Consider the following 14,167-nt stretch of genomic DNA (forward strand, 5'->3'; position numbering starts at 1 on the left):
AGGGTTAGGATCTTGCTGCGATAGATACCATGTAGAACGGCAAGTTATGGGTTGTGCAATCTCGATGTATTGATCGGTGCACCAGACACGTATATATAAGTACAGAGGTGGGCCACAACCTCGACTATACAAAGAAAACAGGAGGTGGGCCCTACACACAAATATACACGTACACAATATACTCAACACATGTGAATCAATGGACTATTAATGGAACATGGTCCTTAAAGCGGGCCTTGTGTTGGTGTATGGGCGCGGGAAGTTATGATGGAGGCCTTGATGAGCACATGGGTACATCATACATGACATTTTAGAAAAGTGCACAATTTAGTTGGAAAGAATTACTAAGCCGAATCAAGCAAACACATGGCCAAGTGATCGCTAACTTAAGTTCACACCACAATCTTGAACACATGGCTGCACTTTCATCTCCATTGTTGTTGGTTGGACTTAGATATCATAGGGAAGAAATCCAACAACTTATGAGCTCTTGAAGCAACCGGTTTGAAGGAACAAGTTTAGAGAAAACAAGTTTCAAGTGAAGCTGATGCTATCTTTTTTATCTTTGATATTTCGTTCTGCCACACCCATGTGGTGGAGAGACGGGGCCATAGGGGTACATCAACAAAAGCTACATCAAATTATCTTTCCAATGCAAAAAACCTCACATCATTTGGAGTTGTGAGTCAAAATTTCTAGGCAATCTCATGAAAGGTGTCCAGACTGTCAAGGCTTCGCGAATTTTTGAGGAGCTCTCCAACAACTCCCAAAGTTGACTGCTTATTCCCCCAAGGAAGCCGTGCAAACCTGCTTACTTTTGAAACCATTTTCACACCAAGCTAAGGGGGGTTGTCCCTGCTATAAAACTCCATCTCCCCCAGTCCTCTTAAAAAACCTTTTGTCAAACTATTCAGCTATAACCTTATGCAACAAGACTGCTAGACATATCCGAGAGATCCTTGCTACCTTTGCTCTTGTGAGTTTATCCGGATTCGCGAGAAGGAGTCACTGGTTCCCCCTAATTCGTGCTCTACGGTTCCGGACGTTTTGTGTGGGTTAGTACCGGTTTATGGTTCTGCGATTGTTCGGACAGCGGGTTGAAGTTCTTGTAGCTTCGGTCAGCCATCCCCAACGTATGGGTTGCATCCAACCTTGGCAGGTATAAAACTAGTTACCCCGACTGCTTGCAGCTAGTTATCCCTCCAGATTTAATCCTACAACATGAAGATTGGGCCACCCTCAGGTGTGAACTCATTCATCGGGTTCCCACCTATCAGGCCTGCTTTGCGAACACTAGATGATACCTCGGACGTTGCGTCCGGAGTTCGTTGCAATATACTTTTGTGATATTTAATTATTTGGAACATGAACATTTGGATGAATAATAAGAGAACTAAAATTTAAAATAAAAAGGATTTTTGTATTTATAGATGTGGGCCTTTTTTCATGTGTGTTTGCATGTTGAGGTGGTTCTTTTTCATATACATATTTGCATGATGATGTGGCATGTGTGCATTTTGAGAAAAATAGGGTAGTGGGAGTGGACGTGGTGTTTTTGTGCTCGAGCTCAAATGAGTTCGGGTGAACAGTAAAATACAAAAAATAATTCAAACAATTTGAATTTTTTTGGTGCAAACATTGATAAATGTTTTAAGTGTTCGCAAAATTTCATTACAAAATTACATTCATGGATGTCGTGGCAATAAAATATCAACGTTCCAAAAGTGTTACTTTGGAAAGCATTTTGGAGTATTGCTTTTTTTTTGCCATGACTTCACAAATGTCATTTCACAATGAAAATTTGCAAGCACTGAAGCATTTGTCAAAGTTCACCACAAAAGAAATTCAGAAATTTTTGAATTTGTTTTTTGTCGTTGTTATTTTACTGTTCACCACTTCACATTTTGGATAAAAATCCGTGATCTGGCATTTACGGCTGAGAGGTTTAACCTTCATTTCCAAAACAATAAAGAGAAGGGGAAAAGTAAAGGGTTTCAAGTTTCCTGGACTAGTTACCGGCAGCACAGAGAATCACAATCATTTGTACTAGTAGCTGGTTTGAGTTCATTGCGGGTTCGGGGCTGGTCTTAACGCTACATATTCACATGATCAGCATTTCTTGATTTCATATCAAGAATGCAGTCTGGCTGATATATAATTGCTACTGCTAATATTAGACAAGTTGCATCTGATGAAAACCATTACTATCTTGACGATCACCACTTACTACCCTATTGCCTGTCTGCCTAAATGGAGCACTCCAATGAGCAAATGTTCCAGAAATTCCAAGTCATCTGTCCATTTTGATCGCGAAGTTACTTCGATTCCGCCCTCAGACCCGAGTCAGCGGTACCGCTCCCAAATCTGTCAGGGATCGTGAAGAGAGCTGTTAGTTCCTGTAATCAATACATAAAACATATCAGACTAAGTTGATCACAGAGAAAGGATACTGTATTCACGGTTCATATGATTTCAGAAACCTAAAGTAGACTGTCAATGGAAATGGGAAGCTTAAGATGGCTATCAAATAGCTTAACTGTTGTGACATGACTAGTATAGGGGCTGTTATAACCCAAAAATAAAGGTTACTATTATATCAAAATCAGTGACTCCAACCAGTAATTTTTTGGTAGCCTTAAAACAGGTACTGAAGTACAGGTTACAGCAAGCAGGTGGATCATACTTCAAGTCTTCTGACTCCTTAACTTCTTAAAAAATGCTTACAATGAAAAATAGCACCATGACTAACCAAAAAGAAAAGATCTTCTCAAGATTTATTTTTTCTGAAAGGATCCGCTCCCTCTATGACTGCCTACATGTCAGGATGAAAAATTACCTACGAAAGTGCGGCGCAAACAGAACGCTTTCCGGATTGTTTGGCGTCATGTCATGTGATTGATTTTTCCAGATTGAACATGCATCGAAATGACCAGCCCTCTCTGCAGGTGTTTCCTGCCTAACAGGCTGCTTGATCTCATGCCCTACTGGAGAATCATAGAGGAATGCCAGAAAGAAGACAAATATCTTCACCAATTCACCAAAATGCTAAAGATGACACTAGAAATCAAGTGCTAACTACTTGTTATTTGAAATTTATTACGATCTCTAACCTGGCATCGAGGTGGTCTCCTGAGTTGAACTTAGCCGATGCTTTAGCATTGCCTCCTCTTGAAAGATCATCTGGCATGGATAAGAAAACAAGTGAAAAACTGTATATGGGAAGTACTGAAAATGTGCTGCTCTGCATTTGCAGAGGAAAGGGGGCTTCATCACAAGCTTATGCTCTGCACTCAACAGAACAGTTACCTCGGCCGGTAAGGTCAACTGAAGGGATCGAAGGGGGGACTCCTGCGATGGCCCGAGAAGGAACGGAGGCTCTCGAGTGGTCGTGCAAGGAACACTTGATAACACAAGAGGCTCGTGACGCGGCCGGTCCTGATTCGGAGGTCCAAATGGATGTCGAGTCCCTGACATTGCTCCTAAAAAATGACTCATAGGCAGCATGGCAGCTGGTCGGTTTGATGATGCATCGACGCTGTTCTGGTTAAGTGCGGCGCACATTTGCGATGTCGGCAGATGGTCAGGTGCTCCTGGTAAGTTCACCGAGGGACGGTACACTCCATTCCTCATAGACAGCATCTGGAACAGAGTTATAGCAATCAGAACACAAATCGAAATGCGACGAACCATTGCGACCGGACACAAATTGAAATGCACAAATGGGGTATAATGATGCATTGGTGCTTTCCATAGTTGATAGAGGCGCAGAAATGGGCAGCTACTTGATTATCACAGCACAACAACAATAAGACTGAAAACCGATGTTTCGTTTTCATACAGTCAAATGCAAAACAAATTATTCCTTGTGCAACCTACTGACGCAACAGCCTAGCTAAATCAACATGCCTTGTCCAGTTTCTTGTTTTTTTGTTGTTGTTGTTGCCAAATTAAGGGCTTTAAACCTAGGGAGATATTCACATTTTTCGTTCAGCAGTGCTGACTGCTGACCAGCACATATGATTTTTCAGGCGATGACACATCATAAACTTTTCTGTTGAGAAAATTCAGGGGAGCAGCATTTTGCTGACCTGCACTTGGAGCTGGAGGTGCTTGAGGTACTCAATGGCGTCGTCGAGCATGGAGGCTTTGTCCGTCTGGAGCCAGCCGCCGCCGGCGCCGGCCATGCAACATCACCTCAGTTAGCTTCCAGCAAAAAAAAAAAAAAAAAACAGAGAGGAGGGAACAGCAGCGTGGACGCACGGACGGACCTTGCTGGAGTCGGGCACGAGGCTCTGCAGCGCCTTCATCTTCTCGTTGATCTTGCACCGCCGCCTCTTCTCGGAGAGGTTGTGCACCTCGGCGGCGCGGGCCCTCTTGCCGCGCGGCCTCCCCGCCGGCTCCGACTCCGACGACCCCAGCGCCTCCTGCAATCCAAGTCCACAGCCGGTTACCGCGCCTAGCAAGCAAGCAAGCGACTCCGGCGGCGGCCACCCACGCACTGCACTGACCTCGCTGTCGCCGCGGTCGGCGGGAGCAAACCCCATGCCGCCCTGGTGCTGGTGGCGCATGATGAAGTCCAGGTGCTCCTGGTCCATCATGGCGAGCCGGCGGCCGTCGCAGCGCCGCACTGGTGACCAGGAGAGGAGAGGAGAGCTCGCCACGAGCCGCTGGACTACTGGTCGCCCGCCGGCCGCCGCTGCCAGAACCGAGAAGGAGCCCAGCAACTGGTCGGCGCCGCTGCTCACGAGGAGGAGGGAGAGCCCATGCCGCGACCGACCGCGACCGCACGGGCGTGCTCTGGCGCTCCTTTCCTCGGGAAAAAAGCTGCACGGAGCCTGCCTTTCGAGGTCCTTTCTTTTCACGCGGGCTCCGGGCTTCCTCCTCCGCCTCGGTTCCCTCCCCCACCCCACAGCTCTCTCTCTCTCTCTGTCTCGAGGACCAGGGCGAGGACGAGGAGGGACATCGCAACTCGCAGGCGCATTGATGGAGGTGGTTTGCTGGGTTCGGCTGCCGCGTCGTCCGTCCGCGTACGCTGCATCTTCGCGCCGCATTTACGCGGGGGCCATCAATGGCGTGCCGTGCTCGGCTCATCGGCTATCAACGCGCAACAGTCTCGCCCCGTGACCTCGCGCGGCGCAGCTACGGATTGCACGAGAGAGAGAGGATCTATCGCGGGCGTGCGGGCGTGCGTGTCAGCGCTGCGCTGCGCCTGTGGCCTCGGTCAGCCGTCAGCGTACTCGCATTGCCTTCCGCGTACTGTGCGGTCGGTGCTGCGACGTGACGTTGGAGGGGAGCTTTTACCGGGGGCTCTCGGGGTAAATTTGGTTCGAGCCAAAGTAAAATAAGGTTATCTCCAACGGCAACCAGTAAAAGTTCTCCCGCACAGGGGAGACCAGTTTGGGAAAGGAATGCGTTAGGATGCCATCCAATCGTAGCCGCATATATCCCGCCTTTCTTATTTATTTTTAAGTCTTTACGATCAAATAGCCACATGCAAAGGGTATGGATGTTCAAATAGCCACATGCAACACAAGTTTGAATTTTAAAAAGTTCAAATATTACATCTCAATATTGTTGTCCCTTTTCACTGTCCACTAATGCTCAATCAGATCTTCCTCAACTACTCGTGAGTTGGTCGATGCCGAATTTGTTGATGCACTTCAATAAACTCCTCAAATGTGGTCGGATTCTAGTCCGGGAGTTGGATAGGATCACCCACGTTCACAAATTCCAGAGTTGCGGCAGCATCGTCACCCTCATCCTCGACGATCATGTTGTGCATGATCACACAAATATGTCATCACCTCCCACAAGGTCTTCGGATCCCATTGTTTTGCAGGTCCACGAACAACTGTAAAATGGGCCTGCAGAACTCCAAATGCCCTCTCGACATCTTTTCTAGCCGTTTCTTGTTTTTGGGACAAACGGTCGAAGATAGTCTTAAGCATCCGAAGACATCCGCGAAAATGGCCAGCGAATAGTGCATTGCGGGCACAGTAGTCGGCCATCAATATCAAACGGCTGCACGCCTTGTTGCGGTTGAGTACTTGATAACCCTTGATCGAGGGCTTGAAATTGAGAACACGCTTTTCGCACGCTCCGCACTTTCAAGGACCGTCGGCATCATCACTGTCTCATCGGAGTACTCCTCCTTATCCGACTAGCTATCAGATGACTCAACATACTGCACGTATATGTACTCAATCTACTGGCACGTACGAAGTATGAAAACAAGTGTTGGCGCCCCTCAACCGTCCGCGGCTAGCAAGCACCATCTTTGGTAGCAAGTTGCCACAAATACCGGCCGGCAGCTGTCGCGGAGTTGAGCGACACGATCTGGAGCAGCATTTTCATCACATAGCTAGCCCTTGTGCTGTCCCATCCTCAACTGTGCCTGGTACAATTACATATGTTCCTTCTCAAAAACAAAAACAAAATTACATATGTTCAGCAGTAGCTCTACTACGGCTTCATCATCCGCGGCTTACTACGGACGACGGATGGAACCTCCGTTCCGAATTACTGGTTTAAAAAATGAATGTATCTAGATGTATTTTAGTTGTAGATACATTCATTTTTGTGACAAGTAATTCCAAACTGAGGGAGTATAAGTCTATAACAGGGCAATTCAATACCTAACCAGATGCGCACACATGGAGAATAAACTGCGACATGAACATTTCACTCACAAGTTGACTGTAACGCAATCGCTCCATTCAATCTAATAAGCAGAGTTCCAAACTCCTCTAACAATCAGGTCAAACTGAACAAATCAAGGTGATGATCAGCCACATGTAACCGTCGGCTACACAATACATAGAAAGAGGAAAGTGATGTATATTGGCTAACCATTTAACATTATTGAGAAAACCACTTGATGACCTTTAAGAAGAAGAAGACATCGATAAAAAACCAAGGCAATTCTTCAGTACAAATTAAAACAAATACATGAGACAGATCAATTTGCAACTATTTCGAATGTTGACCAAAGCTACTTCATAATTTAAGCATCAACATGCTAGCCACTTCAGCTCAAAAGAATATTCACACAAGTGTTCATGCAAATCTATCATTAACCAGTCAGAGCTTCTTGACTATAACTTGTATACATCAAAAAGAAACTAGCCATCTCATAGTGGAGCATTGCACCAGACACCAGTCACAGAAAAAAAGAACATGGGCTCTGCACATAAATACAAGTTTCATTTCTCGAGCATATGTTAAGATTAGACATCACATGAAGCTGTGATTCCTTTAAATGTTTAGCAGCTAAAGTGAAATGATAAATATAGTTCCAAATGATGCAACACAGAGGCAGAATTGTTTCGATAAACCAGATTCAATGGAATCATGAACAAGAATGAACTGGAACAGAACATTTCACTTGAAAGTTGACTATAATGCAACCATTCAATTTAACTAGCGCGCCGCGCTCTTGTAAAAATCAGGTGCAACTTGCTAGCCAAAAAGGAGGATAATCTGCCACATTTCACCGTCGGCTAAAACAAAACACGAAATAGGAATCGAATTTGCATTTGCTAAATAATTAGTATTAAAAAGACAACTGGGTAATCTCTAGAAAAGTAAACCTCAATAAAAACTAGGTACATGTAAATTCGGACCTCTAGATATCTGGAAAGCGAAGGTTAAGTTAATTTGGACCGTGGCATGTTAATTTGGATGATAGGTACTTCTTTTGCTAGGTACATATTTACTCAAGAAACAGGGTGAAAACCTCCTAGGAAGTACTGCTGAACAATCCTAGGAACTTTAAAGTACCGCTCGTTTTTTCTTTGTTTATTTTCTAATCTCCAATTTTTTTTGTTTCCCAACATTTTGCATCTGCTTTTTCACCTAGTATTTTCTATCTATTCTTTCCACCCAGTGTTTGAACCATTTTTCTCCCTGGTCTTCCTCCTTTTGGTTTGGTTCTGTTGTTTCTCACACATGTTTCACTGTTTTGGCTGGGTGTTCTTAACTGACTCTCAGCTTAAGTTAACCTCACCCCAGCTATCAGCTACTAAACCAATGGCCTTACTTATAGCTTTTTTCCCGTTCTTAAGCTAAGGGTACCACAGAATTGGTTAAAAGAAGCTAGCTCCACAAAGCAAAGAATACAGTCAAGGATGCCCGCGTTGTTGCTCTGGTACAAGAACTATAACTCCAGTTTCAGCTGTTCACTGGTTTCAGATCACGGGTGTTAAACTTGTATACTGAATCAACATTGTAAACTGTAACCGCACTCCAAAGAATTTCTCCACTATTTATAAATCTTAGTAGCCTACAACTAACGTGAACAGCTACGGAATTACCCTGCAGGAATGGCACATCATATGATCTGTGATCAATAACGGCAATTAATACCGAACCGGATGCAATGGCCGGATGAAGAAGAATGAACTGCAACAAAAAATTTCACTGACAAGCTGACTGTAATGTGATCATTGCATTCAATTTAACGATCAGCGCATAAAGTTCCTCTAACAATGAGGTTCTAGTTGCTACTGAAAAAATTGAGAGGATGATGGCCACATTTAATAGTGGGCTAGAACAATACTTGGAAACAGGAAACTGATGTATATTGGCTCAATATTTAGTATTATAAGAAAATCACTGGATGATCTCTAAGAAAGAAGAAGACACTGATAAAAAATCCAAGTCAATTCATTAGATAGAAAAACAGAGGCATGGTGCAAGTCAATTAGCAACAATTTCGAACGTCGGCCAAAATGAGTGAATAGTTGTGGCATCATCATGCTAGCTACTTCATCCCAAAAGGATATTCACACAAGTATAAATTTCAAGCAACCATGAAACATTCAGAGATCATTGATCATAACTCGTATATACATCAAAATGAAACTAGTCGGCTAATGGTGGACCCAGTTTTTAATCTTCTGCTCATTAGTACCAAGTTCCATTTCTCGAGCATATGTTAAGATCGAAGATCACATGAAGCAATGATTCCTTAAAAGTGGTTAGCAGTTAAAGTGAAGTCATATCTGTAATTCTAAACGATACAACACAAAGGCAGAATTATATAACACTATGTTTCAATACCTGACCAGATGTTAATGGAATCATGAACATGAATGAACTGCAACAGAATATTGAGTTGAAAGTTAACTATCATGCAATCATTCAATTTAAGTAGTGTTGCAAACTCTTCTGAAATCAGGTGCAACTAGCTAGTCAACAAGGAGGATAATCTGCCTTATTTCACCATTTGCTAAAACAAAACAAAGAAACATGAATCAACTGTACATTTTCTAAATATTTAGTATTAAAAGGATAACTGGGTAAACTCTAAAAATGAAGACCTCAACAAAAAGGGCAGGTCAATTATTCGGTTCAATGAACAGACACCAAGAGGCATCTAGATTGCTAACTACACAGGGGGGGATCAAAGTGAACAAATTGAGAGGATGATCTGCCACATTTTATCGTCAGCTAAAACAATACTTGGAAACAGGAAACATATGTATATTGGCTAAATATTTAGTATTATGAAAACCACAAGATGATCTTCAAGAAATAAGACCTTGATACAGAAAAACCAAGGCCATTCTTCAGCTCAGAGAAAAACAGAGATATGAGGCAGATCAATCTGCAACTATTTCAAATGCTGACCAAAACGACTAAATAATTAAGTACCAAGCAGAGCACTATATAAACATGAAAAAAGAAAATGAGTTCAACAAAACATAGACATGAGCCAGAGCAATCGGCAAACATCTCAAACGCTGACCCAAATGACTTGTAATTTTAGCATCAACACATACATGAGCCAGAGTAATCAGCAAACATCTCAAACGCTGACCCAAATCCAAATGACTTGTAATTTTAGCATCAACACGCAGGGCAACTACTTCGGCCAAAAATGATATTCAAAGAAATATAAAGCGGCCATGTAACAGTCAGAGCTTCTTGATCATAAGTTTTTTTAATACATAAGCAAAGAAAGCTAGTGCGCTCGGTAGATTCAGTTAATACATACTGCAGGACATGTAGATACGGAGGGCAAGGCTGTCAAGAAGCACCACCACCCTCTGATGAAAAGCTAAATAATATTCAGAACATAACAATCTGGTCAGATGAAAGGTGAACATAATCCTCTAGTGCCGGAAAGCAGGTATGTGAAACTAGAGATTGTTTGAGCCGAAGTCCACTATGGCAGAGGAATCTGCGATGGAGACTAGCAACCAACTTGCCATCGATGTCAAGCTCAAGTAGCGAGTCCTTGTCAATCTTAACCAGCACGAGCACATCATCATCCCAATATGCAACCTCCACATACCAAAAACCGTGAAAGTTTTCAAATTGCACACTTAGCTCTGCAATCGGCAACTCAACCCGGGCTTTAGAGGCCCAGACTTGGCCTTCATAGTCCTGCATCACCCAGACATGAACAATGGTCTCTTCTTCATTAAGACTGTAAATGCCAAGCAAGTCACCCATCTCAAACAGGTCAGCCTTGGCATGGCCAGGATCAATCGGAGAGCGCATCTGCCGGAACAACTCAGCGGTGGTGTCAAATACCATTATCAGTCGCTCTGTGTACCAATGCAGGCTACCACGGAGAAGGACAGGTTGTTGTTGCCACAGTCCCTTGGCATGCGCCCCGATGTGCCTCGGCTCCTGGTCAGAGCCTAATGTGAAGACGTAGAAGCCACTTTGAGCATCAGTTTCCGGGCAGACGCAGAATCGGTACTCGCTGGTAGGGCTGTGTGGGTACATCCCCAAAACCGTGAAGTCATCAAGCTGGTTGAGACGAGCATACTGACGAGTGGCCGGGTTGCAGATGGAGAGGCAATCACCCCCGCAGGTGGTGAAGACAAGGAGGTCGTCACAGCAGGCCACGGGAAAGAAGTCATGGGCACCACTGAGTTGGGCAACGGACTGGAGCTTGTCGTCTGCCCGGTGGTCGCAGGGGAAGGGGGTGATGATGTCTATGGACGGCGGGTCGTCAATTTCAGTGTAAAGGAGAGGGAGTGAGGGCTGGCGGGCGTGGTGGGCGACAAGGAAGTCGCGGTCGGAGGTGGCGCCGCGCCAGGCGTGGCAGACGGCACGGCAGCGAAGGAGGGATTTGGGGGGCAGGCGAACGAGGATCTCAAACATGAAGATCTCATCCAGGAGGCCATGGAGGAGACTTGCTGACTCCGCCATGGATCCGTGCAGCAGTGGGAGTGACGGCGGTGGAGAGGAGATCTCATCAAAATCTGAAACAAAAACAAAGGTACATGGAGCTTAATTACAAATAACTAGCAATAGCATCAGCAGCGAAAAACAATACAGTCCAGTGCAGCAATCAGCCAATCAGTAGCATCATACTGTACAATACAAGAGGCCACATGGATGAGCAGCACACGACAGTACTAGTTCCATCAGCGACCAACAAGCGCGCACACAAGCACCATACATTTCTCATCTTTCTACTGCTCTCTCTTCCAAAAGGAAGAACCACAGCACAAGCATATGCCATTTCAATTCAGAGTTTCCGACCTAAGGCACAGTAAAATCTGGGGTTGTCTCATCAATTAACAAGGTAAAACACACCAGCAGCAGTACATGTACAGTCCTATTGCCACTTCAATTCACGACTTCCTATCGAGGAGCAGAGTAATCTGGTTTTCTCAATAATAGCACTAGTACTCTGCATCCTCACTCAGAAATTGTCTATTAAGAAGAACACCACTCTGAATCTAGTGCGTGCGTATCTGGTCAACAACTAGACATTACCAATTTTGAGTAGCATATACAGGCAGGCTAAACAAACCGAAAGTGCCTTTCTGCTCCCGAGCTCATTTGAGCTCGGTGAACAGTAAAATCGAAAAAAAATCAATTTTTTTTGGGAGAAACATTGATAAAAGTTCTAAGTGCTTGCAAAAATTCATCATGAAATCACATTCCTGTAAGGCGTGGCAAAAAAAACAAATTCAGTGCTCCAAAATGCTGTTGAAAGTAGCTTTTTCAGAGTACTGATTTTGTTTTTTTTGCCACGCCTTCTAGAAATGTGATTTCATGATGAATTTTTGCAAGCACTTAAAACTTTTGCCAATGTTTCTCCCAAAAAAAATTTGGATTTTTTAAATTTTTTTTGATTTAGTTTTGATTTTACTGTTCACCCGAGCTCATTTGAGCTCGGGCGCAGAAACTCCGCGTCCTAACAAACACCTAGCACTCACAATAACATATTGGTTCATCAGAATCTGAACTTTCTCTCTCTCTCTCTCTCTCTCTCTCTCTCTCTCTCTCTCCACGCCACAGATTGACCCCATCGTCATCCCCTCCAGCGAGCATGCCCCGCTCCCTGGAGCAGAAGCGGTGCGCCCTTGGAGTGCCTCCCCGTCTTGAGCCACGGCGGCGCCGCCACCCCCTGTACCCACAGCCCGGTGCCGGCGGCTCCATCTCACCCTCCCCTAGGTTCTCTATTTTGCTTGGATCTGAGAAAAAGTTGAGGGAGGGACGAACCTGTGCTGCACTGGTGGCGGCGTGGTGGCGGGACGGAGCTTTCCGGACGCAGCCGTTGCGCCGACCAGCGAGTCGGGGATGGAGTCGGGGCGCTACTGGAGGCCAGGAAACCGGGGAGGGACTCGGGGCGCTGCCGGCGGCGGTTATTTTGGCTTGAGAAAAATTCACTCCAGGTCCTCATACTCGTCGCGTTGGCCAATTTAGTCCTCATACTTACAAATACCCAAAATACAGTCCTCGAACTTGTCTCAGGTGGTCATCTACGGTCCAATATACGTTTTCTTCTACGTACGTGCTGATTTGGCGGTTGACTGGCATGTCCACACGGGCTTTGACCGCCAGCTCCTCACCCAACGCTCTGGGCCGATCGATTCGGGGGATTGCAGGTTTTTTTTTTTTGCAAAATCGCCAGGGAATAAAACATTAGCCCACCTGGTCGGACCGATCCATCCACCTGGTTGGACCAGACCGACCAGACCGAGTCGCTCTGCTTCCCTCCCCTACTCTGCTCCGCTCCGCTCCCCTATTCGTCGTCGCTACCGAGGTGCGACCTCGAGCTCGCCGGCGTGGCCGACTGTGGTGACGGCCGCCATGAGCTCGTTGTCCGCCGCCGTCAGCTCCGTTTGGTAGGGGCCTGTGTGACGTTCCTCTCGCTCCCTCCCGTTGTGATGAGCATGCCTCGCCACCGCTGTATGGTACGTCGCCGTCGTCATCACCTTGTTTGGCCGATCTGTCTATTTTAGCTCCGGGAAAGAGTGCGCGTCCTACTCAATTGCGCATACATGGTAGGGTTTAGGGTTCTTGGCCCTCTTTTTGATCACGGATGGGGTGCACATGTAGGGTTTTAGCCGTGGATGGTGAAGTTAGTGGCAGATCCAAATTAGGGTTTCATGAGGCCTTTCGGTAGGTTCTTTGAAGATGAACTATGGTTGTACAGAGGTAATTAAGGTTTTGATTGCTCGAATTGTTAGGCAAAGGGTATTGATGTAGGGTGGAACCCTATAGCGTCGATCTTTCACGTTTGGAGTGGATCCTACGGGGAGACACGAAGAACGAGCGGAAGAACACGAGGAAATCACGGGGAGGAACGAGGGAAAACACTCAACCAACAAGGAATCGGCCACACAAGTGCTAGATCGAAGAACACAAAGAGATACACGAGATCCAAAGTCAACAAAGGTAAGGATACAAAGGTAACCGATCTTCTCCGTGAGGAGGCCTTGAATCCACAAAGGGATCTTCCCACGAGGGGGTCTTGAATCCGATAGGATCTACTCCGAAGAGGCCGCGGTCTCTCACGAGGAGGAGATCCGATGGATGAGCGAGGCTTTATCTCTAACTTGAGCTAAATCAATGCTAAGTCTCAAAAGGAGGAGGAGGAGTCCTATTTATAGGCTAGGGGGTGAAGGGGTACACGGGCTCAGCCCAACATGCGCACACAGGCGCTGGCCGGATGATCCGGGTCCGAAGCCGGATGATCTGGGCTGGTCCGGATGGTCCGAGTGGAGGCCCGGATGATCCGGAGACTCGGCTGGTGGAGGCGCAGGGCCGGATGTCCGGCTGGTGGTCCGGACGTCCGGGCAGGGTCCGGATGATCCGGGACGGGGTCCGGATGATCCGGCTTCAGGGGGGGGAGGCTTCTGTAGTCTTCGGTCGAATTAGCCGGATCATCCGGATGGGGGTCCGGATCGTCCGG

The 14,167-nt window shown here is 45.9% G+C and overlaps 2 protein-coding genes across 5 annotated transcripts; both read right to left on the bottom strand.

Moving 5' to 3' along the window:
* Positions 1–2,018: 2,018 nt before the first annotated feature.
* LOC123139398 (uncharacterized) lies at positions 2,019–5,066 on the bottom strand. 4 transcript variants are annotated; one of them, XM_044559200.1, is made up of 7 exons: positions 4,509–5,066; positions 4,269–4,424; positions 4,089–4,154; positions 3,307–3,639; positions 3,111–3,180; positions 2,837–2,984; positions 2,019–2,364 (listed from the first exon to the last, which is right to left on the bottom strand). In XM_044559200.1, exons 1-7 carry the CDS (start codon positions 5,049–5,051, stop codon positions 2,316–2,318), a joined length of 1,365 nt encoding a protein of 454 aa, XP_044415135.1. In that variant the 5' UTR covers positions 5,052–5,066; the 3' UTR covers positions 2,019–2,315. The 4 variants fall into 4 exon arrangements, with proteins under 4 accessions (XP_044415135.1, XP_044415136.1, XP_044415138.1 ...); XM_044559201.1 differs by having other exon boundaries at positions 2,019–2,396; XM_044559203.1 differs by lacking the exon at positions 2,837–2,984.
* Positions 5,067–9,911: 4,845 nt separating this feature from the next.
* On the bottom strand, positions 9,912–12,651 carry LOC123134926 (F-box protein At5g49610). The gene is made up of 2 exons (XM_044554074.1): positions 12,472–12,651; positions 9,912–11,219 (listed from the first exon to the last, which is right to left on the bottom strand). The coding sequence occupies exon 2, from the start codon at positions 11,164–11,166 to the stop codon at positions 10,072–10,074; it is 1,095 nt and encodes a 364-aa protein (XP_044410009.1). The 5' UTR covers positions 11,167–11,219; positions 12,472–12,651; the 3' UTR covers positions 9,912–10,071.
* Positions 12,652–14,167: the final 1,516 nt, after the last annotated feature.

Source organism: Triticum aestivum, chromosome 6B, assembly GCF_018294505.1.
Source record: "Triticum aestivum cultivar Chinese Spring chromosome 6B, IWGSC CS RefSeq v2.1, whole genome shotgun sequence".
Taxonomy (NCBI): Eukaryota; Viridiplantae; Streptophyta; class Magnoliopsida; order Poales; family Poaceae; genus Triticum; species Triticum aestivum.

Coding starts and splice junctions, on each gene's coding strand:
- LOC123139398 (XM_044559200.1), bottom strand. CDS start 5,051: ATGCGGCGCGAAGATGCAGCGTACGCGGACGGACGACGCGGCAGCCGA. Junction 2,985..3,110: donor GGAGACCACCTCGATGCCAG/GTTAGAGATCGT, acceptor ATGATTCTCCAG/TAGGGCATGAGATCAAGCAG. Junction 2,365..2,836: donor TTTGCGCCGCACTTTCGTAG/GTAATTTTTCAT, acceptor GATCCCTGACAG/ATTTGGGAGCGGTACCGCTG.
- LOC123134926 (XM_044554074.1), bottom strand. CDS start 11,166: ATGGCGGAGTCAGCAAGTCTCCTCCATGGCCTCCTGGATGAGATCTTC.